This window comes from Vollenhovia emeryi, unplaced genomic scaffold (assembly GCF_000949405.1).
Source record: "Vollenhovia emeryi isolate VEMERY1.0 unplaced genomic scaffold, V.emery_V1.0 DF939181.1, whole genome shotgun sequence".
In the NCBI taxonomy this organism is placed as follows: Eukaryota; Metazoa; Arthropoda; class Insecta; order Hymenoptera; family Formicidae; genus Vollenhovia; species Vollenhovia emeryi.
In genome coordinates, this window is record NW_011967185.1 from 915,905 (window position 1) to 940,704 (window position 24,800).

At 42.0% G+C, this 24,800-nt stretch overlaps 1 protein-coding gene and 1 non-coding gene across 3 annotated transcripts in view; one reads left to right on the forward strand and one right to left on the reverse strand.

Annotated features, from left to right (window-relative positions):
- The window catches only part of LOC105563017 (protein stum-like), a 30,059-nt gene extending 9,007 nt beyond the window's left edge, over window positions 1-21,052 (forward strand). For both annotated transcript variants that reach the window (XM_012014263.1, XM_012014262.1), the window contains 5 exons: window positions 14,896-15,159; window positions 17,365-17,599; window positions 18,156-18,282; window positions 18,422-18,616; window positions 19,410-21,052. In XM_012014263.1, the coding sequence (XP_011869653.1) occupies window positions 14,896-15,159; window positions 17,365-17,599; window positions 18,156-18,282; window positions 18,422-18,616; window positions 19,410-19,537 (949 nt within the window). In that variant the 3' untranslated portion in view covers window positions 19,538-21,052. The remainder of the gene's footprint in view (window positions 1-14,895; window positions 15,160-17,364; window positions 17,600-18,155; window positions 18,283-18,421; window positions 18,617-19,409) is intronic.
- Trnaa-ggc lies at window positions 11,014-11,086 on the reverse strand. The gene has a single exon. It is a non-coding gene; the product is annotated as a tRNA-Ala (tRNA).
- Window positions 21,053-24,800: the final 3,748 nt, after the last annotated feature.

Here is a 24,800-nt window from a genome sequence, read left to right on the forward strand (position 1 = left end):
GCGGAATCAACGCTTGTGATTAACGCTTTCGTTATCTCGCGATATCAGTAAATATTTAACTTCGAAACGGCCGAAGCGTAAGCTGGCGCGTGAATAATGAAATTACAATCGTGTTCGATTAATATTGAAACAAAAATATTAAAATATATCTTTATAACATATTCGTTCGAAAGCTCGAACTCTTAAATCAATCTTATTAGAATTTTGCCAAAAATGTGTGATTCCGAAAACATTCGTATATTCCGTGAAAAGGCGCACGTTCTGTGGAAAACACCTTTCCCGATCGATAAATTTGATAATTAAAATTCACTTGCGTTAAATCGATTCCGCGATCGTCTCGATAAGGTTTTCGAAACTTAATTTTACTCTCTGAATAATCAGTTCATTTAGCTTTTCCTTCCCTCCATCTTCGAAATTAGATTTTGATGAATAATTAATGAAGCCGCGCTAGATCCGCCAAAGGTACGTTGCACCTCATTCATTATTTATTACATCCACACGTTACATCTGCGTGCGTCGATCAATTAGGATATCGGCGGCGATCAGTTCTTCAGCGTCGCGAACGCGTCGAACCTCCTCGCGTTGCACAACCAGACCAGATTATTATTCTTGTAATTGCATGGAGATTACATTCTTTCTACGCGAGAGATTCTCGCGCCGTAATTTCGTGCGATATTATTACCGGCCACGTTACGTTCCAATGACTCACAAGACCGCAGTAGCGTGACGGTACCATAAGCTGCTGACGCTGTATTGCGAACCGTAGCTTAATCTCGGAAAATAAATTCCGGAAATTTTTCGAATAATCGCACGCTTCGGTTTCGGGAAATCACGCCAGGTCGCGACATTTCAAACGTACACTGGAAAAAATCGTCATCGGCCAAACCAACAAAATATTGTTTCCGAGGGTTAAGTTTTCCAATTAAATTTTCCGAATCATTAAATTATGGATACATGCGATGAAGTTTATCCGCTGAAATGCAGCTATACCGATGAAATTTGATTGAAAATTGGATTATCCAATTATATTTGATCGGGCAGTTTTCTTGTCAGTGTAGTATCTCTGGTAGGTTGCGGCCTGTTATCGCAACAGCTCTCTACGACAGACTTTCGAGTTCACGAGTTTAATCATACGAAATTACGAAGCCTTTCTATCATACAACTTTTAATCTACTTTTACGTGTGTAAGGATTCGTCTTGCTTCTGTTATGGTCCTTGCGTGCAGATTTCGAGAGAACGCGCCACCTCGATGTAGATAAGGGAAATATTTTAGCTCGAGAGGAGCGATATACTCTGTACACAAAAGTTGTAAATTACTTTAAATCTATCGCTTGGTACACAATCACGCAACGCGGGCGAGAAAACGGTGAATCAACATGTCTGTTAATGTATTTCATTACATCTTTCTTAATTTATTTCTTTAACGACCCGGCACATGCTATTTGAAACGATGTGCGAAATTTCATTGTTCCTAATCGCGATGTAGGGCAAAGGCACCTAATATCGCCTACCAAAATTCAAATCGTCCTCACTTAAAGAGTAATTGACATTATTGTCTGTATTTAGTCTCAAATGAAAGAGACATTTGGGTTTCACGTACAATAGGTCAGAACGGTTTAGATCTACAGAATTTTAATCCACATTGGGAAGAAACCAAAACGGCAAAATCAGGAGTTTGAGAAAGTTGCATCTAATATCGCCCACCTTACAAATTTTTAGTAAAATCATTAATCACATCTTAACTATCTGTAAAGAAATGTAGAGAATAATTCCTGGAATTGCAATATTTTAAGCGATATACCAAACGTAAGCAGCGTAACAAGTACAGACATACTTCATATATCTCTGACGTAGAGCTATCAGTAATCTTTTTTTCTTTGCGAGGAAGCATAATTTCGCCCGGAGGATTTCGATAAAAAAGGCCAGGGATGTAGGTACGAAAGTCCATCCTTGTATCTAACGATTGATCTCGCACGCGAGCCAGCTCGCCTACGATATCTCGTTGGCTTTTGTGGAACGCTAGAACTTCTTTTTGCCACAAAGATATGTCGCGCCGCGGAAAACGCAAGGTGCGATCGTTCACGGCAAAAATATGGTTCTACTTCGTTTATAAACGATTTCCTCCGAGACGCGAGAAAATGGAACGTCTTCCCCCCCTTCTACATCTTTTGAATTATCCATCATCGTCACGAAGCTCATTGAGATGCGTATATTTTAACAGCTATTTAATGCGTTTACGTAGTTTCGTTATTTATTATATTTCAAAATTACTTTTGAACTTACAACTTTTAGTACAACTTTTTTGGGGGGGAAAAATGTACCTAAGAAACGAATGCGTTTCCTTTCGCAAGTGACAATCGATTAGATTTCTTCTGCAAATACCTAAGTATCGATAATAGAATTTTTACTGGCAGCGGGACGAGTGTCTCTACATCGCGTTACATTGTATATAAGAAGAATTGCTTTCATGAAAGTCAGATTATACCTGAGGAAAAATGGAACTAATTTGAGGTGGTGGGAATTAAGGTGCAGAGGCAACTTATCGGAGAGTGATTCGTCTAATTGAGAATTGCGGGGTAAACCGCTGACCAAGAATTTGCACACTAATAGTCAGCCGGCGGATACTAAATCTCACTGGTAATTCATAGCAATATCTAGGCGATTAAATTACTATTCATGGCAATTTTTCCTCACTTTCTATATGTTCGCACACAGATTGTTTCAGAGAGTGTCTTCTTACATTCTTAAACCAACTTTAATAAATCTACTTTCAACAAAGACAAATGGCAAAGCGTTGATTAATGTTGTTTAAATAAAAATTAGCAGTAATCAAATGTTTCGATCAAATAGTACCCTCTAGTTCGTACGATCATCAAAATGGCAATATCTTTTCTAAACAACAATTAGGAAACGGCTAACGCGGTTCTAACACAAGATGTAGGTAGCCTATACCTGTAATTTATTAAAATGTGAATTCATATACCGTTTCTTTCCACCTTTGTCCTGCGCGCCGATTTCTTTTCGGACATAAACGCAGTTTTCTTACTGTCAGCTGTCTTGCCGTCAGCAAATTCACGTGTTCAAATCGATAAACGATTTGTAATTATATTGTAAATGCTTAGATGCTACATTTAGCACTCAATGCCCCCCTTTTCCGTATTGTAAATTATTCTTATTGCGAAAAATATTACCTCAGCCAGGACGCAAAGCGCTTTCGAGAAGAACGCATCTCGAGAGCCGCACAACTGAACCGGAGACGAGGTTCAGCCTCACGCGGGTTGTACAGTGATGGACAGAACGGTTGCGACACTTTTCTTTTAATGAGTTTAAGAACGCGCGTTTAGAGACTCAGGTTTACGTTCCAAAACATTTTCTCTGGAACATTTTACTCGCTGGCCATTCCGAAGCCATTTTGAGCGTTTTCGATCTTCTCGCATATGTGTTTCACGCGCGCCTAAATTCATACGGGAAGGCATCAGGGATTCCTAAACTCATTAAAAAGAAAACAGCGTTGCAACCACTCGGTCCATCACTGTACAATGTGCCCGGTATTCAGGCTGACGCGCGGATCTCTTTCTTTACCTCTGAGAGCGCGACGATCAGGGGCGAATTAGGGGAAGTGCCCTCGCGCGAGGTGGGCTTGGGGTGTCGTGCTATAAAGAGAAACGAGAGCACACAGGCGGAGCGAGTGAAATACGGGTGGTGGCGCGGGTCGACCTTGGCCGCACGCGACGCGACGCGACGCGACGCGACGCGCCGCGCCGCGACGCCTCGCCGGTCACTTGCCACGTTACGTCGATTTTCGGTCACGCCGCCCCTCCCCTTTCGGCACGTGCGATCTATCCGTCGACGCCGCGTGGTCCGGTTTGAATCTGCCGGCGGGGACCACCCATCCGGAAGTGACGGGCCTCGCGTTCTCGATCGATCGATCGATCGCCCGTTCGGTCGTCTTTTCCGTCTTACGACACGTGTAGCACGTATGCGGGATGACTTCTCGGTTTGAAAAGGCAGACTCGAGACTGACGATGTTAAACAACCATATAAGAGGATTAATGGATTCGAAAGAATGGGGAACACGTGCTCCCGCATCACGCGATAATCCGATTTAGTTGGCTGATCCGCATCCGTTGAGTCATACGCGGTGTTGGAGAATAATCAGGTACAAGTACCTTTTTATACGTGTCCAAATGGAGGATTTATGAAAATATGCAGCGGGTGATAACGGCAGATTGATTATTGCGCTAGAAATTCTCCATGTACGCCTACAGAAAAAGAACTTCCGGATCCAATGCTATTACACTTCAATGTATCATAAAATAGGATCGATACAGCGCCAATCGTATTTATTATAGAGAAAGGAACGTTTTGATCTTAAATGAAAAAATCGTAAAATCTAGAATAAAATGATAATAGTATGTGTCTTTTGTCAACTTTGTGCGTTGTAAGATGGAGGGAAAATTTACTCTAAACGCAAGACTATATAAACTTACATTTGTATAAGTTATTCTTGTCTCAATCTTTTTTAATTTGATAGAGAAGAATTATTGATTTTATTTTGATACTGTCTTATTTTTACACTAAATGACGTTGCGAGAAATATAAATGCGTCAAGAATATTTCCTGTCCCGGTAACAGAAATCCTTTCTGAGGATGTAAATACGCTTCGCGGGGGTCTGATTTGGAGAAAGAGAATCCGTTTCCAAATTCATTACAATTGAAAGACAAGGAATTCATTTTTTGTACAAATTTTTTCCAACGAATTGTAAGTCGCGTCGTAATTTTTGTACGGGAGACACAATGGGCCGCTCAATTTTAATTAAGGAACAAACCGAAAGATTTTTTGTAACAACTTCCGTTTCCCTCAGATTGTTAATAGATTTATTATACATTTCTTTGTGTAATCGTATGCGCGTCCGATTCTATTATACGTCGTTCTTAGGTAAACCACTTAATTCCAATACGATCCGCACGTGCCTCGCCTCTGCTTTATTAACGCACGCTTGCATTTTTTATGTAAACTAGCAGCCCATTTCCCACAATTCGACATAATTGAGCCGCTGATCCCCGATAACGCGCTCGGAAACGTTTCACGGTATACATCGTGCAGCGCGGAAATATGAGATGCGAGAATGCGTTATTAAAGATCGAGCGAAACAAATTTCAATGTAATTTGCATATTGCGTTATGCATTCACCCCCTACGAATCCTCCTCCCTCTCTTTCTCGTTACCTCTGCTCCTTTCCAGTCCGGCTTAATCGCTCCCGCAGATTAGGTTAATTGCATCCTCGTTATCCTCGCGACCAACAACGGATTGTATGTCAGGAAAGCGCATCGATTTGCAATGTTAATCGATATACGGCAGCGGTTCTTTTAATCTTCACGTGATATACGAAGCGAGCTGCATTATAAGCAGCACACAACGGCAAGCAGCCGTCGTGTATTTGCATGTTGCGTGGCTTTATTTGCGTTTAAAATTCGACAATTGCGTAAGGAGATTAATATACACGCTCGTGATAAGCCATTCCCCGAGCGCAGAATTGAATACGTCAATTTCATCCCTCGCGTGTTCCTCCCCGAGTCACATCGCTCCCCGGGCATCGATTACGTTAATATTAATCGATAGAAAAGAAAAACTATTTTTAATCCACAAACGGCAGCGTGCGGGCTATAAATAAACTACGAAACCTGCACGCATTTTTATTTGCATGCCGCGGCAGTTAGGAGCACGGAATTTGCAGGCGGTCTGCATTATTAATCCGTTTGAATTAATAATCCGGGAATTTCATCGGGGAAGAACGAGCAGATTATATTACTGATAAATATGTTTTTGCGTTACTAGATTGGGCATATCAATGTCCCGCGTACTGTTTCTCTTTCTTACGTTATTATTAATGGCAGAAATTCATATCTTTCCGTGGGATCGTTAAATGAAAACTTTCGCCTAATGACATGCCAAGAAACATTCCTTTCAGGCTCTTAATATACATATATTTGTTAACGCGAACGATTATGATACCGTGAAAGTCTCTCGCGTTGCTTGCAAAAGCGCAATGCGATATTGAAAAATATGCTCCAAATTTGAGAATTATTAATTTTGCCTGTCACGCTGCCGCGTAGCGATTCAAATGCAGACTTTTATCGCGGAATTTATACTGCACGTATTTTTATCACTGTCAATTTCGGCCAAATTACGCTTCGGATGATAAACCTGTATAATTCACTGAGTTGCCCAGTTCGCTACTTTTTACTCAAAAAGGGCCTTCTTAAGTTGTCGCGCAGGGTCATTAAAATAAATATTATTTCCAAACCGCCCGATTAAAGGGTTAAAAAAAGATGCCCTTTTTTCGCCAATTACGAAAAAACCTGACGCTGCGCATTCAACGTCCTCACAATTTTGAATTAACGACAGATTTCTGGATCCAATGCTATTCCACTTGAATGTACCATAAAATACGATCGATATAGCGCCAATCGTATTTATTATAGAGAAAGGAATATTTTAATCTTAAATGAAAAATTCTAAAATCTAAAATAAAATGACAGTATGTATCGTCTTTTGTCGAATATCGCGGTGCCAACTTCGTGCGTTGTAAGATGGAGGGAAAATTTATAAACGCAAGAATGTATAAACTTACTTTTATATATAAGTTACTCTTGTCTCAATATAGTACGTCAATCTTTTTTAATTCGATAAAGGAGAATAAGAATTATTGACTTAATTTTGGTATTATTATTTTTATACCAAGCGAGGTTGTGAGAAATATAAATGGGTCAAGAATATTATTTTGTCTCGGTAACAGAACATCCTTTCCGAGGGTGTATTGGCAAAAGTTCTTTTCTTAAAAGTTAAGGAAATTAAACTCATTTAATGCAAAGTAATTACAAAGAAGAAGTTGCGCCAGATATACCAGCGATAAAAAGTTGTAGATGCTACTTCATATTTTATTCTGCTTACTATTAATATACTTCATGTACTATCGAGATGCTAACGGGGTCAGTCATGCGTGCCGTAATCGCCAATCAATCACTCGCCCTTCGCGTCCTTTCGTGAACGCGGTTTACGTGCGTAGACAAGTTTCAGGGGGTGTTCCCGTTACATTTATGCGGCACGGCACGCAGCGCCGTTTCGCAAGGCAACGTGACGAGCTCGTTGCTTCATTATTACGACAGTTATTGAAATTTGTGCGAATGATAACGCCGCTCGCGCGACACGAAACAATCCCCGTCGCCGCAGATCTGAGCTGCCGACATTCATTTCGTTGCGTCCGAGTTTACATTTCGGTAAAAATCAGTTCGCACGCGAGCCAGCAGCAATTGCAGCGCTAGGCCTTTTTCACGATATCCTTCACATTTTTCCCAGATGTAGATTCTGAAATCTCTTGTTTGTGCGAACTATAGAGATGTGCGAATACGAATCAAAGCAAATCGAATCGGGCGAGATTCGGTGCGATTGGAATCTGAACTATTCGTTTATATCTTATAAAATTTTATGAAGTCAATCTTACGGGAGCACATTTTCGTTAATAAACAAAATAGTACGGTCCTATTAATAGGTGCACAGAGAAAAGGAATATTCTTCTTTTGAAAATATGTTTAGTTTCAACGTGAAAATCTTAATGCGCAAATGCATTCTTTTAAATATAAACTCACAAGGTTTTGTCTCTAACACTTATTCGAATCCTCGTTCGAATCATTTGAACAAGTCAAATAAAAATACAGAACAGATGTTTTATTTCGCACAAGTAGCAGATAACATAAAAATGTAAGACACTTACCTCACGTTTTCTCCGCTGTTGCTCGATGCCTTCTAGGCTTCCTCCTCGTCCTCTCAGATTTCCTTGTTGCACTCACACAACACTCACTCGCCAAAATCATCGATCGCGCGAAATTTCGGGCACTCCCGTACGCGATGTGAAATACCGCGAGACGCACGAAATATTATTAACAAATATCGCGTGACTTTCTCTCATACAAATTACTCAAACTAACAACTTGCACTTTTGATTCGGAAGAATGGATAAATCACTATTGGCGATATAAAACGCAACGCGAGCATCGGAAGCGTAATCTGCGGTAAAGAAGTAGTTATTAGTCCGCAACGAAACGATATTTTACAATCATTGTCATTCAATCTAACTCTCGAAATAAATTACGCGAGCGAAATTTTCAGCGATAAATAGTTGTTATTAATTGCAACAGTTAATTGAGATAATTTTCGATTACATTTACATAATGTAATGACGTGCGATAAGCGACTTTCTTTACTTTCTGCCCGTTCGAGTTTCGAAGAACGACAGAGCGAATTACAGCGCGAATGCCGAAGTCGTACAAATTTCTCCCTTTTCCCGAAAATGGAGCAGATTACACGAAATCGATAGACAATTAAAAGCCGCGGTGCGTAAACGGGATGTAACCGCGACAAAGTACCACGGTTTACATTCATATTTTAGATGAGTTAGTCTCGTGAAATATCTACGTTGATAAAGAGCCGTCGCCTCAACACGCAATTCGTTTCTCATTACAAGTTGTACAAACTTAATAATTAATCGAGGAAGTTACTTGTTACTAATAAAGGTGTGCGAATCAATGGTGTTTTATCCCTGCATTCATCGCGATCGAGTCTTGGAAACCGATAACGTAAAAGTAATAAGACGCACGGAGCGACTCTCGCCACTGCCTGCCGGCTCGACGTTCGGCGAGCGAGTGATACCGCGGTGACCTTCGCGTAAACAAAGGCCCGCGTAACGTCGCACGATACCGCGCGGCAAGAAAAACAATAAACGTAGAGAGCTCGTTGTCATGCCTGCGACATTGAAAATTCTATACCCAGTGAGAAATGATTTGTCGATCGATGTCGAAACGATGTCGAATCGACGTCAATTCGACGGTGTCGATGTCGATTCGACGTCGTTTCGACGTCGGTCGACGAATCATTTCTCCACTGGTTACCTAATACTTCAAATTACTCTGTTCAGTGACTGTTGTTACGTGTTGCGTATCATTCTGCGGACTTATTGGTATTGATTAAATTAACGATTAATTCTGTTGAATCGAGAAAATGTTTCGAAACAAATATCGTTGTTACTTGAATTCTAGTTATTAAGATTAGAGATTTTACCTCAATAGTTGGTGTATACAAATGTATATTTCTAAATTGCAAACCTTCATTTACCACTAATCTAAAAGAGAAGTGAAGCACACTTCCTTGTAGCTACAAAGTGTTACAAACTGTTACTTGAATTAAATGAAAAAAGGGCGACATTCACGGGAACACTTTTATCACTCGTCATGTCGCCGCGCCTGACCGCGCAAAATCTCAGGCCTGTCGAATTATAATCGCTTATTATTTAAAAACTATCACAGCCTCGACATTATTGTATTAGAATTTTCCTCTTGAAATTTTCTAAAGAATCTGTGATTAAAAGGATATCCGGTGGTTTTAGTACATCCTGTATAAGAGTTGATGTAACACTTTTTCCTGTGTATACATTCAGGGAGTACGTACATTCAGTATTACAGCCGTTCACTAGCGGCCACCACGTAATAATAGAATGTGATTGCAGTCTTAGGCCGGTATTCATAGTCAAATCTTATATTCAAGACCGCCTTAAGATTATCTTTAGATACTCCATAGCCAATGAAACGTTCCATACAGCATCTTTAGATAAATTCAAGACGGTCTTGAATATAAGATCTGACTATGAATACCGACCTTACCTTTGAATTCAAACTAAAGAGTACTGATAGTAAAATAAATCACCGTGTTATTTCAATTAGTACAATTATACTTTAATTACTATGTATAAAATTGGATAATGTTAATGTATGCAATTGGATAATTGGATACTACCGTAGGGCATTTCAATCGTTTATCTATGACTTTCCTCTTTATTATTTCAGTTACTGCGCCATTAAATAAAGTATATTTCATTAGTTTTATATAAAATATTGAAGCGTTGTTTTACCTTAAAACGAATTTATATCAATATTATTTTTCCATATTAACATATTCTCGCCATATCTGCGTGTGAAATTCAATCTATATAGTAATTATATTGTTAATTAAAAATTATATACTTTAACAATTAGTTCTTCGATTTAATCCGATTCCCTTCGATTCGAATCAAATTAAATGTTTTAACGCTGAATTCGAAGCTCGCGCGTTAGATCCGCGGGCTGGAGGTGGAGATCCCGAGGAGATTCAACGATGAAGAAAACGTGAAAACAAACGCGGCGGGAATTAGCACGCACTATTCCCGGACACAATGCGCGCGTTGTTGCGGCAACGCGCGCGAGATCGATCTGGACGATTAATGAACTTTCGGAGAACGCTCGTTGGGCAATGCCTCAGTTAGGCGAGTTTCATCCGCGCCGACGCGCGTCTCGGAGATCGGCGGAGATCGGCCGGAAGCCTCTGAAGGAGGAACGCTCTGATTCCCAAGATAATCCGCGTGTTTTTTTTCTAGCCTCCTCCGCTCTCGTTAGTGGCGCAATTACGGGGGGGGAAAGTGTTCGGCACGGCACAAAATTACCCACATCGAAGTAGATCGCGGTATTTGCGCTTTAATGACGCCGCATTTTGCGCGAACTTTCCGCCGCTTTTGCCGTCTACCCTCCACCGCCCCCGCCGCCCTGCCTCTTTAATCAGCGGCGCAAATGGTGGATACCAACTTTCAGACACGTGCAACTTTTAATGGTTTTGTCGAGCGTGTCGTGAATCGCGAATCCAGCTGTGTAATCACCCCGGCCGGCCTGCTTTTAGTGCGCCATCAGGATTAATCCTTTTTAGGACGGATAAATTTCGGAGCCGTCCCTTTGGAGGAGCGCGACAGTTTATTTTGACGCAACGATGTGGGCGAGGAGAGAACTTCCTGAACTTAGTTCCCTGAAGACGCAGAAATGTGAAATAGAAGTCTGGAAGAGACAAATGTGTCCATAAGTAATAAATAGGGGTGTATCTTCGGGGAGGTAGGCACCAAGACACTTTTTCATTTTCGGCGAGAAGAATAACAAGGACTGGACCAGGATTCGAACCTGGGACCTTCCGCTTGCCGGGCGAACGCTCTTCCAACTGGGCTATCCAGGTCCACACTCGAAACCCTTCTCGCTTACCTACTTTATTTTAAACAGAGTTTCGAGTATTGTATCGCCAGTGCTTGATTAACAGTTTGTATAATCCGACACAACTGGCTATAGGAGAGTTTATTTTATTATAAACGCAACGTTTCGGCCACGGGTTTTGGCCCTTTTCAAGTGTTGCAGCATCAAGTCGGCGTGCATGTGGTCAAATGCCATTAGGCTCACTGCGCAGAAACGAGAAAATCTGGATAATAACTTATGTGCTGACTATGTCAGTATGATTAAGAACGGACGCAGATTAAATAGTTTAAATGGAATAAATTACATAAGTTAAATTAAATACATTAGATAAAATTAAATAAATACGAAAAGAGTAAAAAAATGAATTCAGTTAAAAGACCTACGTTAGATATAAATAGAATAAATTTAATAAGTTAAATTAAAAGGAGCTGAAAAAAAGAGTAAAAAATGTACGTTAGGCTAGTCGCTACACAGACACAATGTCTCTTTTGCTCGCTTGCTGTACGAGTACAAAGTTGAGACTGAAAAGTGTGTAGGTCCGCCTAGTGTTAAGAACCGACAGTCAACAACTACTTTATTTTACTGAATAAAGTAGGAATAGTATACTAGCAGCGCGACTCCAGAGCGATGCGTCGTATCTCACTCAGCGGTTTGGTAGACCATCGTATGGTCCCTTTGGAGGAGCGCGACAATTTATTTTGACGCAACGATGTGGGTGAGCAGAACTTTCTCAACTTAATCCCCTGAAGACGCAGAAATGTGAAATAGAAGTCTGAAAGATAAATGTATAAAAAAGTTCCCGTGTCGCAATAATTTTCAATAATTAACAAATAAATTATTTGAGCAAATCAGATATTTATAATTATAGAAAATATAAGTTCAAGTTATTAAAACGGCTACAACTTATGTGTAAATTTATAGAAACGCATACCCTACAAAATTCACGCTTTTTCAAGCAAATTGCAACGTTGTTCTTCGCCCGCCGTTTGATTATTATGTGTACAATTGACAAACGGATTTTTTTCGAATAAATAATACAATATCTCCCAGTCCAGTTAAAGACGGAGCTTCTAAGCTTGCAAAAGTTTCCTCGTGAAAATGCACCGAACCAACGGGACGCAATTAGGCGCACGTGGAACATCGTCTCACAATTTTCTCAATAACGGTACAATGTTCTTTGTCGCGAGTCAGCGACAAAACCAGGTTGTTAATGCCTTTATTGCTTATCGATATTTCCTAGTTTATTATGCGGTTTACAAAGCTCGCGGTAGTCGACGAGAAATTTTGCTTTCTGCGAAATAATAAATTCTCTTTTCTCCGACATAAAAGCGTTAAAAATTGGACACTTAAGAGCATAACGTAAAATAAATAACTGGAACGAAAAACAAAAATAAACAAATTTATAACAATCGAGAGATCAAGTAAAAATTGAAGCAACGATATACGGATTTTATAAGCGATCAATTTTTCTCCCGGTGGAAATATACAAGTAAAATTTGGAATATTGAATCGCGAGTGATTAATTAACAATTAGGTTGAATATGTATTGTAACACACAAAGTGTCACAATAAAGACAATTTTCCTGTAGCCAGTTGTGTCGGATTATTCAATCTAATTGTAGAAATATACATTCGGAAAAATATTTCCCATTTTTCATCGCAGAAGACATATTGTAACACACAAAGTGTTACAATAAAGGAAATTTTTCGTGTAGCCAGTTGTGTCGGATTATTCAACCTAATTGTATGAAATATACATTCGGAAAAGTATTTCCCATATTTCGTCGCCACGTAGGAGGAGACCCCTCGCAACTTCGTACGCGGACGAGTGTGTGATCCTAATTCTAAAATAAGCCCACAATCAATCCAGCTGCGACCGCCCTCCTTTCGATCAGCGAAAGTGGTGGCTGCCGCTGAAGGGTTAAGGTGACGACGAATTACAAGCGCGGCTTTAATGCCGTGCAGCCACCGGCGCGGCCGCACGCGCGTCGCGACGCTACGCGCGCCGAGGTGAGAGAAAATCGGCCGCGGCCGCCTTGAAAACCGGCCGGTTAAGGTAAAGAACTTCGTGTCGCGCGTATCGATTTCGCGGTCAGCTCGTGGCCCGCGGGGTCGGGGAGCGGAAAGACGAAGAGGGCGAGCGGGCCGGAGGGGGTTGAAAATCTTTGCGTGACCGGTCGCGGCCGGCCTCGCGCCCTCGCCCTGCCGCCCGCGCGCGCGGCCACGTCCTGCCGCGACTGCGGCACCCGCAATCACTTGACCGAAGTCACCCGGAGACCGGCCGCCGGTGACGGCCGCTCGTTGACTCACGAACCGCCGTCGCGATCCCGCTTCCGCCCTCATCAATCCATCGCGACCGTCCTCGTGCTCGATCTCTCCCCGGCCACTCTCTCGGGCGGCTCGCTCTTCGCGCTCCTCGATGTTCCTGCTGGTCTCCGCGCGGGTCTGCCGTCGGCGTGCCTACCGCGAGTTCGACATCGGCGTCATCGACGTCCACCGATCGCCCCCCAAATTCCCGGAAGGCGGTTCACCATCCCGCGGAGGCGTTGCGTGCAGGTAAGGGGTTTCCCCGATTGCGATTGCGTGCGCGGACAGAGGGATGAGACCTGCGCGGCTCCGTGATGCCACGCCGCGGCTTTGGCGCGCGTGAGGATTTTCTGCCGTGATTAGCGGCCCCCGCGTGAGCGCGAGGGCTTGTCTTCCGCTCTTCGTCGATCGCGGCTTGGTCCGCGGCGGGCGGCCGATCCGAGTCACGAAACGCGTTTCGCTTGCACCTTCAAGTGCGCATTTACGCGCGGTGGCTTGCCATTTTCGTCGGCCCGACTCTGAGACACTTAGGAGTGTCGATATAAATCGACATTTCGTCACTGCTAATAGCGAGATCGCGAGATCTCGGTGTAAAATTGGCAGCTTTGAGTAAATATATAAATATTACGTCTCGCGGATAATCTCGCTCCTTCTCATCCAGTTAAGGTGATCAATACTCTCTGATATTACTATACATTTTACACATGACTCATATGTATATATACAGGTGCATATAGGTGCTAATAGTCTATGCAGCTAATGTAAAATCGATAATAATTTTTCAGGAATAAATTGCCAGACGCTGCATAAAGCGAATTAAATAACGCGCGAAATAATATACAAATTTCTCGCCACTTTCTCATTTTAAGACGAAGAATTAACCAACATAATTCTGAATATATAGTAATTGTACATTTCCATCAGGACTCACTTATGCACATTTGCTCCTGCCTGAATAGATTTCTTTTCTCTTATGGACAAGGATAAATGTACGCTAATAATTATGTAAACTAATGTGCACGATTAATTATTCAAATTAAACGCGGAAAGAAAAATGCAGCTACCGCAGCTAGAAACTACGAGTGGCAACTTAATTTCAGTTGTAAAATATGAACAGCTAATATTTAGTTGTGGCAGCAAAATATTTTCAGCAAACCACGGTTAGCTACGGTAGCGGAAATTTGTTTTTCGGTGAATGTACGCGTTTACCAACTTTCTCAAATAATAGAGGAAGATCGTCTATTATGGGACAGTAGGTTTTCAACGTCCAGATGCAACGACAAATCTTTTTCTCGCAACGATTACACGATCCAGCAATCAATTTTCCGCTAAACTGACTTCACACCGAGGGCAGTAAATTCATGGTGGAACCAACCGGCGATGCCTATCAATTTAGCAGAAACCCCGCTATATCGTATTAGGAGCCCATCTCATAATAGGGGACTTTCCTCTAATAATAAACAGCGACGTGGCGCGATTCTGTTGCAGTGTCCTGGCATCCAACAACGAGAAGCAACGCGATAGTGAAAAACTATTGGCACGCTGGGGGAGGTCCTTGAGTCAATACTGCAAGTGCTGCTCCGGTATGAGGTGCCTCGCTTGCCGCAGGGATCCCAAGGGTCTCTTGTGGACCAGGAATCAAGGGAGGACGACGGTGATCAACGATATCCCGCCGCCTGTTGCGACCCTCGATGCGCCGCCGCCCGCAACGAGCGCGTTGTCGTGCTGGTCGAAATTAAAGGCGCGGTGCAGGTACCGTTTAACGACTTGAATTTCACTCGCGTTTAACAGCTTGAATTTCAAGCGCCGCACATTTATTCCACCGAGCGTACAGCGACTACACGCTTGCGCTGCGTGCATGCGCACGAATACATGTACGTACACTCCGAGCACAATAAAAAGAGCCGCGCGTAATGTTTCGTTAAAATTCTACGGTGATGAATCGAAGGCAAAAAAAAAGCGATGTGTTTTGTTAGCGAGCTTTAATGCTAATGTCTGCAAAAGTTGGGCGCACTCAATGGAAATGTGTAAGGGGGAAGAAAGCACAATATAGTTTAATAACGGAGGTAGATATTGTTATCGCCAGTAAATAATTAACGATATTGAGTGATTTAGTCTAAATTTTAAAAGTGATTTAGACTAAATCACTCAATATAGTTTAATAATTAATTTCCCTTTTTTTGTGTTTCATCTTAAAGCCGCAGAGCTTAAAATTTCCTCCACGTGAAAATTAATACTTAGCTATTTAATACTAGGAAAATAAAAATATTTGAGGCAAATCGGTACGATGGGCTGCTTTACGCCTTAACAAAGTCTCAATATCGGTTTGTCGATATTGTCGATATTATATTGTATTTTTCATTATTTTAATGAAACTTGGATACAATACGCTGGCAAATATTGCGCTTCTTGTCTGCACACTATGATATTTCCACAAAAAAGTAGGTGCGGCTCTTTTTGCTGCGCGGGGTGTTACAGTTTATATATAACAGTGACTCATAAAACTGATTAAATCACTGTTACGAATTTCTTTTGAAAATCCATAAACGGAGATATCTGTAGCGCGATCATAGAGATTTGTTTATATGTTGCGTTGATATTGAAAGAGATCGTTTTCATTCAAATTAAAGCTCGTTTTATATTGCTGCACTGATGAACTAGCGCAGTAGCGCTGGAATGGGAAAAAATACACCCACAGAAAAAATTTTCCGGATCCAATGCTATTGCACTTCAATGTATCATAAAATAGGATCGATACAGCGCCAATTGTATTTATTATAGAGAAAGGAATATTTTAATCTTCCCTGAAAAATTCTCAAATCTAGAATAAAGTTAAATAGCAGCTTAGTGACGTCAGCCAAGAAATCAAGAATTTTAATAAGTATGCAAACGACCTTACTGACAATTCTTTATTAAAATTCTAGAATAAAATGACAGTATGTATCGTCTTTTGTAGAATATCGCGGTGCCAACTTCCTGCGTTGTAAGATGGAGGGAAAATTTATTCTAAACGCAAGAATATATAAACTTACATTTATATAAGTTACTCTTGTCTCAATATAGTAAGTCAATCTTTTTTAAGTCGACAGAGGAGAGTAAGAATTATTGATTTTATTTGATATTGTCTTATTTTTATACTAAATGAGGTTGCGAGAAATATAAATGCGCCAAGAACATTTTTCGTCTCGTTAACAAAAATCCTTTCTGAGGGTGCAGACTTGTCTTACTCTAATTTATTGCACCTGTTCAGCAGAGGGCAGCAACAGAAAACAAGTCTATTAATTACTTGTCGATAATTATTGCGTACATTCGATTAGTTTCGTGAGCCTGTGGATGGTATATCATATTGACGGGATAGAAAAGTTTGTAAAGACAATGACGTGATAAAACCAGGAAATTTATGTGAGAAAAGGTATTTTCCGTTAAAGTATTACGGCACGAAGATACGCCATCGTATGGATTCTTAGTTTTCACTTGGGTCGCTCTGCAACTTGTTACCTGTACTTAATCACGAACTTGTTTCCAGAACTTTTTACTCAGTTTCTTGTAATTTCCCTTTACTTCCTACCTTATCCTCTTTTCCTCTTCCATATTCCCTTTGCTCTTCTCTGCTATTATATATTTATATTTTTAGTTTCTGAACTCTTCACCGATGCAATTTGTTCGATCTTTGGAAATCTAGTTTCAGTTTTGTAACATTTTAACGCCTTTCGTCAAATATTCACGTAAATTAAAATTTAGATTCGCCGAAAGAGATACTTACACTTTCTAGGCGTATTTCAGAAAAACGACGGAATAATTTAAGAAGAGACGCGTATCGCTTCTCGAAATCTTCTTTGAACTTTTGTGGCTTATTGCTGTGTTATCGAGTTACTTAAAGTCTGCGGGGGTTTCAGAAACATTTCGCAGAAATTCGCAAAATTTTAATCGCGCCGCGAAACGTTTTTCTTCTGACAGATGCGTCCGTTTACGAGAGAGACTGCGAGAGATCAAGTGCTGCACCAGAAAATCGAGGATCGCTCCCTCCGAGCCTACCGCTTGCTGCCCGCCCGAGAGAAGATGCGGTGCGATCTGCCGTCGTGCGTTCGGCTGCTGCAAGTGCAGCTGCAAACGCGCGGACGCGCAGCAACGCGCAAGAAACACACGTGCCAAGCACAGTCTTACAAGCGTGGCGCCGCCGCCCCTGTCGGAGGTGCGTTGTACATTGTTTGCCGAAACGAAAATTATTATTATTACACCCTGTCGGAGCAAATCGCTTTACATCACTCAGTATCTTTTTACGAACGCAGTTTGTGCGAGCCTCGAAACTTTAGCTTCAGTTTTCACGTATCTCTTGGAACACTACTCTGGGGGAAAAAAAAGACAGTCAGCAACCCATTTTGGGGCCACAATCAGTAATCAAATTACTTTTCATTATGCTCAATTTTTCTAATATAAAATAAAGCATTGTTATTCTCTCTGTAAAAAGTTGTAGCTTGAACAAAAATTGCTATTATGATCTTAATAACACAAGAGCTACAGTTTCTTTTAGTGCGGCGGCTTGTATCCGCTTCATTATTTTTAAAAGCTTTGTGTCGGACCTACGTAAAGCGGGAAGGGTTTCAAGCCGGGGGTGAGTTGACGTTTGTGAAATAAGCGTCTTTTTTTTAGAGGATAGCAAGTAACACGGCAGAGATATAGAACGTTTTTAGAAACGATTTTTAGATGCCAGGCCATTTTTCTTACTTATAACACGTGTAATGTCGCAGGAACCGAAGGCTAAGATACCGGACGTCCTGGTGGAGCATAATTCCGTCATGCGCGGCGCCATCCCTTGCCTGCCGGTCCCTCTCGCCTGGTTTTGCCTAGTGTGGAACTTCCTACTGCCCGGCACTGGTACGATTAATTTAAATATTGATACAATCGCGCGAAAGCGAAGCCTTCCGTTGGGACTATCGGTTTCCCAAATTTTCAAGTGGTTCATCTCGGAGCGAAATCAGTATTCCCATCCGATAATTGAATTGAATTCGCCTAGGAACCGTTTGGAGCGGCCTGTTCAACCTGTGCACCGGACAGCCGAGGTTTTCCGCCGTAGCCGGAATGAGATCGCGGCTCGGTGCATTGATCGTCAATCTCATCGTGGGCGTGGGCCAACTGTTCACCGTTCTGTTCTGCTTCGTCGGATGGGGCTGGAGCATTTGGTGGGGCGTCACCATGGTCCGCTTAGCTAGTAAGCACACTTTGTCAAGTAACTTAAATAAAACTGTTAAACAGCAGCTTAGCGACGCCAGTCGAGAAGCGGAAAATTTGAGTAAGTGTGGAAACGACCTTACTGGCAATTCTTCATTGCAATCAATCACAACGTTTCGGCCAGTACTGGTCCTCTTCAGGTAACGCTTATTTGCCGCTTATTCTAGTTTCTAACGTTTCGATGACCAGACACATTGTACAACGAAATTTCGGACTTGTATCATCATTTTCTCATCTCTAATCCGACGAGTCTTCTAAGTTTTTATTATACAAAAAACATCTTAATTTCATTTTCTGTTACGCAAGGTCTTATCTTAATTTAGTTCATATGCTGTGTTACTGTACTTCAGACATTCGCAGGCACTTTTGTAAGTTCGTCACCTGAAGAGGACCAGTATTACTGGCCGAAACGTTGTGATTTGTCAGAATAAAGAATTGCCAGTAAGGTCGTTTCCACACTTATTCCAATTCTTAAATAGAACTGTTACCGAATTATTAGTGAAAATTATGCGAGCCTCTTCGCCACAAGCATCAGAGCATTTGACGTCATATCGGCTTATAAAAATAAAAATTGACATCCGCTGTGAGCTTTTAAGTGTAATATTCTTTTTGAAGTATCATACTTGTTCAAAATCATTTTGAAACTAATCGCGAATTATTTTTCAAGGGTTTGCTGTTGATACTTTCTGTGCTAAAGTTTTTAATTCTGCACTGGAATATAATAGAATTCCAGACTGTGCGCGACGCGACATATAAAGCGCATTAAATTACAGGAAAGTACAAGCGAGTCAAGGATTCAGAGGCCGCTAACAGCGATCCTGAGGCCAGAGGGGGCGAGCCAGCTCCCTTGCCTCCCGGCGTGCCGAGTCAGGCCTTGCGAGGGATGGAGAGGGCGCGATGATGCATTTTTAATGAAGAGGAGAGCGCGACCGTCCTCCGATTATCTAAAGATATTTTGTATCTCGTTCGACAAGTCTTCGTATATTTTTCGCTTCATATCGGTCGTTCCGAATTGAAGACTGTCGTTCGTACGAAAAAGGAAAAAAAAATGTATTGCCGCAAATATAAGTATCTTGTACAAACGATTATATATTTGTGAAAACAATTAGTCGATAAGAACTTTTCTCGGCTGCGATCGAGTCATGACGGAGAGTGGAGGATTAGTTGACAAAACACTTGCGACAGTAACATGTCAAGCCGTACGAAATAAGCTGGAGCTAAAAAAGCCTGTAAATTATTGAGACGACCTGGTACCTTTATCTCGTGCCTTCTTTCCTTCCATCATTCATTTCTCGCTATTCTTAAAAGGAAGGAAAACCGTTTTATCGCAGCTAAGTAATAGAATCTGTTAGTACAAGCCAGGAATCTTATAACGAAACTTTTTCTCTCGTGCGGCTTAGCATGTTATTGCATCAAAGTCTTCAATTCAATGAGAAATTTCTCGAAAGGAAGTATCGCCGAGATTCTCTTGCAGGATGCTAGCAAAGTCTTTACTCTATTTTTCCGAAGTCAGGATTGCGATGCTGATATTGCATCGTATACCTCGCATCTTTTTAAATTGTTACACCATATGTCGTATTCCATCTTGCGGAACATTCTCGACAAATAATTGGCATTATTTCCTAACGGTTATTATTAATTGGCGCAAATAAAGTTAGAGAGGCACGGAGTTTTCTTAAGAAGACTCGAGAGAATGTCTGGAATTTCGCAACAATTCTCCTGTGAGCGAAAATTTTGTTCGCGAGCTGAAATGAAGCTCGACGCTTCCCATAAAATGGACAGGGAGACGTGGCGAGCGTCCTGCACTTTTCTACGCAGCGAAAACTTTCGTTCTCGTCGACGAAAGGTTCGATTTTTTTGTAAAGCTAGCGCTCGCGCGCGCGCGCGCGAAAAGTTCGTGGCCTATCAGAATCCAAAGACGTCCTTGAAGATTAATCGCTTTCAGTGAAAGCATCTTTAACCGTGGCGTTCTTTCAAAATGTACTCGTTGCGTCGATGAGGATGATTTACGGGAAGCGGGATCGCATCCGGCGACGACGGTAAACGCCGCGACATTGAATTGGGAGTTCCGGTACGCGAGTAGACATTAGACTTATACAACGGGGTGGCTAAGCTCGGGGGATCTTCGGGGCGGGATTACCGCAATCTCCGGAGACACGGTCCTTGAAGCGATATCGATGGGATAATTACGTTTTGAAAAAACGCGCTTTATATTTTTACAAGCGCAACATACACATATGCAACGAGTACTCGAGACTTACCCGTTTAGACTTATACTTATAAAACTCTTGTAAATATGAAAATATACATTACTTACGTCAATTTTTAATGTAAACGCCTGCCTCTGGAAGTTCTTGCACTACCCCCACTTTCTCCCGTCCGCGGCTACTTTTCGCACATGCGCCTTTACGCACGTCTTATATTATCTTTTTTTCTTTCTGCTAAACTAGTACATTTTGCTCGTCAACCATACATTTTCGTCCGAATAAATGTATCTTCGGGAACATTGACTTACAAAATTGATCAAATGTATCACGCAACAATAATAGAATTGATTTTAAAAGAGCAATCGACGAAACCTTTCACCAACATGTAAAACCAGTGCTTATGATCGTGTTACATATCTTCCCCCGATAGGAAAAATATTTAGAACATTATGTGACGAAATCTGGATGGAACTTGGAATGCTGGAATTACGCGTACATATTTCGAGCAACATATGCAGAGATGGAGACCTTTCATCAAATATTGATAAACATTTGCACAATGTATTTCTAAATAATATGTCAGGGAAAACAGCTGCGATTTGGCGAATTACCTTGGCAGAATATTTGCGCAATTAAATGGCCGTCGTGTTACGACGAGCTGCGAGGCGTCTCATACTCGTAAGTAAAATCCACACGGGACGAGATAAAAGCAGACTAAATGTTTACAAATCTTTTTTAAACATTCGTTGCACGTAACTGTGTTGCCGGACAATTTTGCTTCTAAATGTCGAAATAATTGTGCACGATTTATCCCCTAAATTGAGATTATCAATTTTTGGGCGAATGCCCATTTAGAAATTTTATTCCCACAAAACCACTGTGTTTCGGCGAATCACCTTTCTGCAATTATTGTGACATTTCATCAGGAATTATTTGACGCCAGTACATGACTAACAATAATTAAGCTTTTAATCGACATTAACTGGCAACGTGTTTTTAACGAAGAAAATTTATTGCGAAAAATATTAGGTACCTCAGCCAGGATTTGAACCTGGACTTCCCTACTCTCTAGGCGGGCGTCTCACCAATTCGACGACTGAGGCATGTTCTGTGTTAAATTTTCTGTGTGAAAAACACGTTGCCAGTTATGGCCGATTAAAAGCCTAATTGTTGTGAAATTTCTTCCTTTCGGATGATGCAATTATTACACAATATTTGAGACATTTTCCTATCGGGGTCGTTTATAAATTTTCGAAAGAAATTCGTAACAACGATATAACTTGATCAATTTTATAGGGCACTGTGTTTGCATCAAATTGTCTTTTTTATCGAAGAGAGACGTTCTCTCTACTTGCCGATACGAGATATCACGTGACTGCATTTTCCAGCTGTCCTCCCGCGTGCAGGTCAAAGTAGAAGGAGGAGACATCGCGGCGGGACAAAGAACAATAAACGAGAGCTGGACTTGCGAGGGGAAAGCTCATTCGGCGGAATTCACGTCCGTTGTTCGTCGTCGCCTCGCGTATTACGAGATTGCAAGATGCTCAAGTTGAAGAGAAACGTGCGCATGCTCGTGAAATGCAAAGGATCTAGCGAAACTACCCTCTATAACCATGCAAATCGATCGCATGCCCAAGCAGCTCTATTTCAAGCGGCGGCTATCAAGATCGCGTTATTCTCTATTTTCTTTTTGTCGAAGGCCTCGCGAGCTCGCACCTCAATTTCAAGACGCGGTCTTGATTTATGCGTACGCGAAGATGTGGTCCATGTGGTCCGCGTGATCTGTGTGGTCGACCGAGTCTACCGTTTTTTATCAATCTGCGTCTACAGCACGAAAAGGAAACTGTAGCTGCCGTAGCTAAGACCTGCGTGCGGCAATTAAACTTCGGCTGTAAAATATGGACAACTAATATTCAGTTGTGACAGCTAAATATTTTATATCTATTGTATTAGGTGCGACAGCAGACCGTTTGCTGTGCTTTACAAATCTATAGTTACGGCAGCAAAACTATTTTTAGCAAACTATGATTAGTTACGGTAGCGAAGATTTTTTTTCAGTGTAACAACGGTGTGACTCGATCAGTTTTGCGAGTCTCTGCATGTCGATCTGGTAAGTATATTTTTATCCGAATCCCGCGACTGTCCAATTCTTGTATTGATCCATGATTGATCTCCGTTTGGCAAAACGGTAACGTTGATGTAAAAAAAAATCATCTTTCTCGCAAGCGACGAATTAGCATCACGGGGGACAGGGAGCACGGAAAAAAAATTAGCTGCTGTAGCTAAATAACTTAGCAAAAAATGGACAGCTAATATTTTTTTTCCGTGAGGGAGTCAAAACGCGGCGATCGAAAGGGAGGAAAATTGGAGCGGGCGAAGCGCATTCGATTATATTGCGTCATCAGACCGTTATTTCACGCCGGCTTCTCTTTTTCGGAAACGTCATTTTCACAGAGATTGAAAATAATCTCCCTTTCCGGCGCGCGCGCGCGCGCGGGGCTCTTTTCCCCCTGATGTTTCGCGTGCCGGGCGATCAATTTTCACAACGGTTTCGCACACACCACGGCACTCGTCGTGCGCGCATCGGTCGTTAAATATATATATACCTTTTTAGCGAAACGTGCCGCGGCTGCCGTCCCGTTATCATGCCCGGGCCGTTCAGTCCGCAAAATATCGTGCGAAATTCGAGGCGATCCGATTCGCGGCGCGCGTGTACGCCACGCGCGCGAGCGAGCGGGGATGCACAAGTGCATACACGATAACGTGCGCACGAATTCGCGGCAATTACGTCGGCGGTTCGCTCGTTCGTGAAAATCGCGAGGGCGGAGGAGCGTGTGTGCTCGCTCCGCTCCATGCGGTGATATATGCGCGCCTTATCGGCCGCAATTTATCGCGACCATGTTGCATAAACTTTCGCGCCGGTTTTATGCATCCTTGCGGGAGAGGCCGAGGGTACCTGGGGTACCCCGGGCTTTAATTGCGTGGCTCCTCCGCGTTATTTCGCGCGCCGCGCGATCAGACCGATTCGCCACGGTCGCCGGGAGCGCAAGAAAAGGGAGGGGGAAAAAAAGAAGAGAGAAAAATTGGTCACTCCAGCGGGTCGGGTGTGACGCGAAGTTTCGTATCTCGAGGGCATCGAGCGAGAATGTGCGCGCACGTGTAATCGATTTACGGTTCGTATTACGCGATTATTCGCGGAGCGTGTATTAACAAAACGCGAGAAGAGAGGGAAGAAAGAGAATCTTATATTGAGATAATTGACGGAGATAACGAGGAAGAAAGGGACATCGCGAGAGATAAAGTAAGACTGAAAAGGGGTCACTTTAGTATCAAATGTCGTTATAATTGCAGCGGGAAGATATAACGAGGAAGATAGCTTTATCTCAGCCACGTGGATCAATCGGAGAAGAAATTCCCGGAAGGCGGCCCCGACTCGAAGAAAGAAAAAGTGTGTGTACAGCAATTAGTCTGCGATTAAATCCAATTAAACTGGATTACGTTACGTATAAAATGCTTATAAGGCACGGGAAGTCTCGTATAATAGAGTTAAACGGTATACCAAACGATATACGGGGTGCTCCAGGAGGAAGGGTCGATACTCTGGGAGGTGATTAGAGATTTAAGCAAAAATTTTCATATAAATATATGCCCCATTCCCCACCGTTTCCGAGCTACTGGAATGTCTCGTGTGTTCACTTTTCTTCTGCACACTTCACTCTTCATCTAACAAACAAATCCCACAAACAAATCCATCCCCCCCCCCCCACGGAAAAATGTATATTTCATTATACAGGGTGAGTCTTTCTATATCCGACAAAATTTTTGAGAAGATAGAACGGATCGAGATGAACGGAAAAGTCCTGTACCATTTTGCAATTTTCGTAATAGTTAACGAGTAATTAATTATGAAAAATCGTTGTCTTAGGCCGGCCTACCGCCCAATTCGAGCGCGTGGCG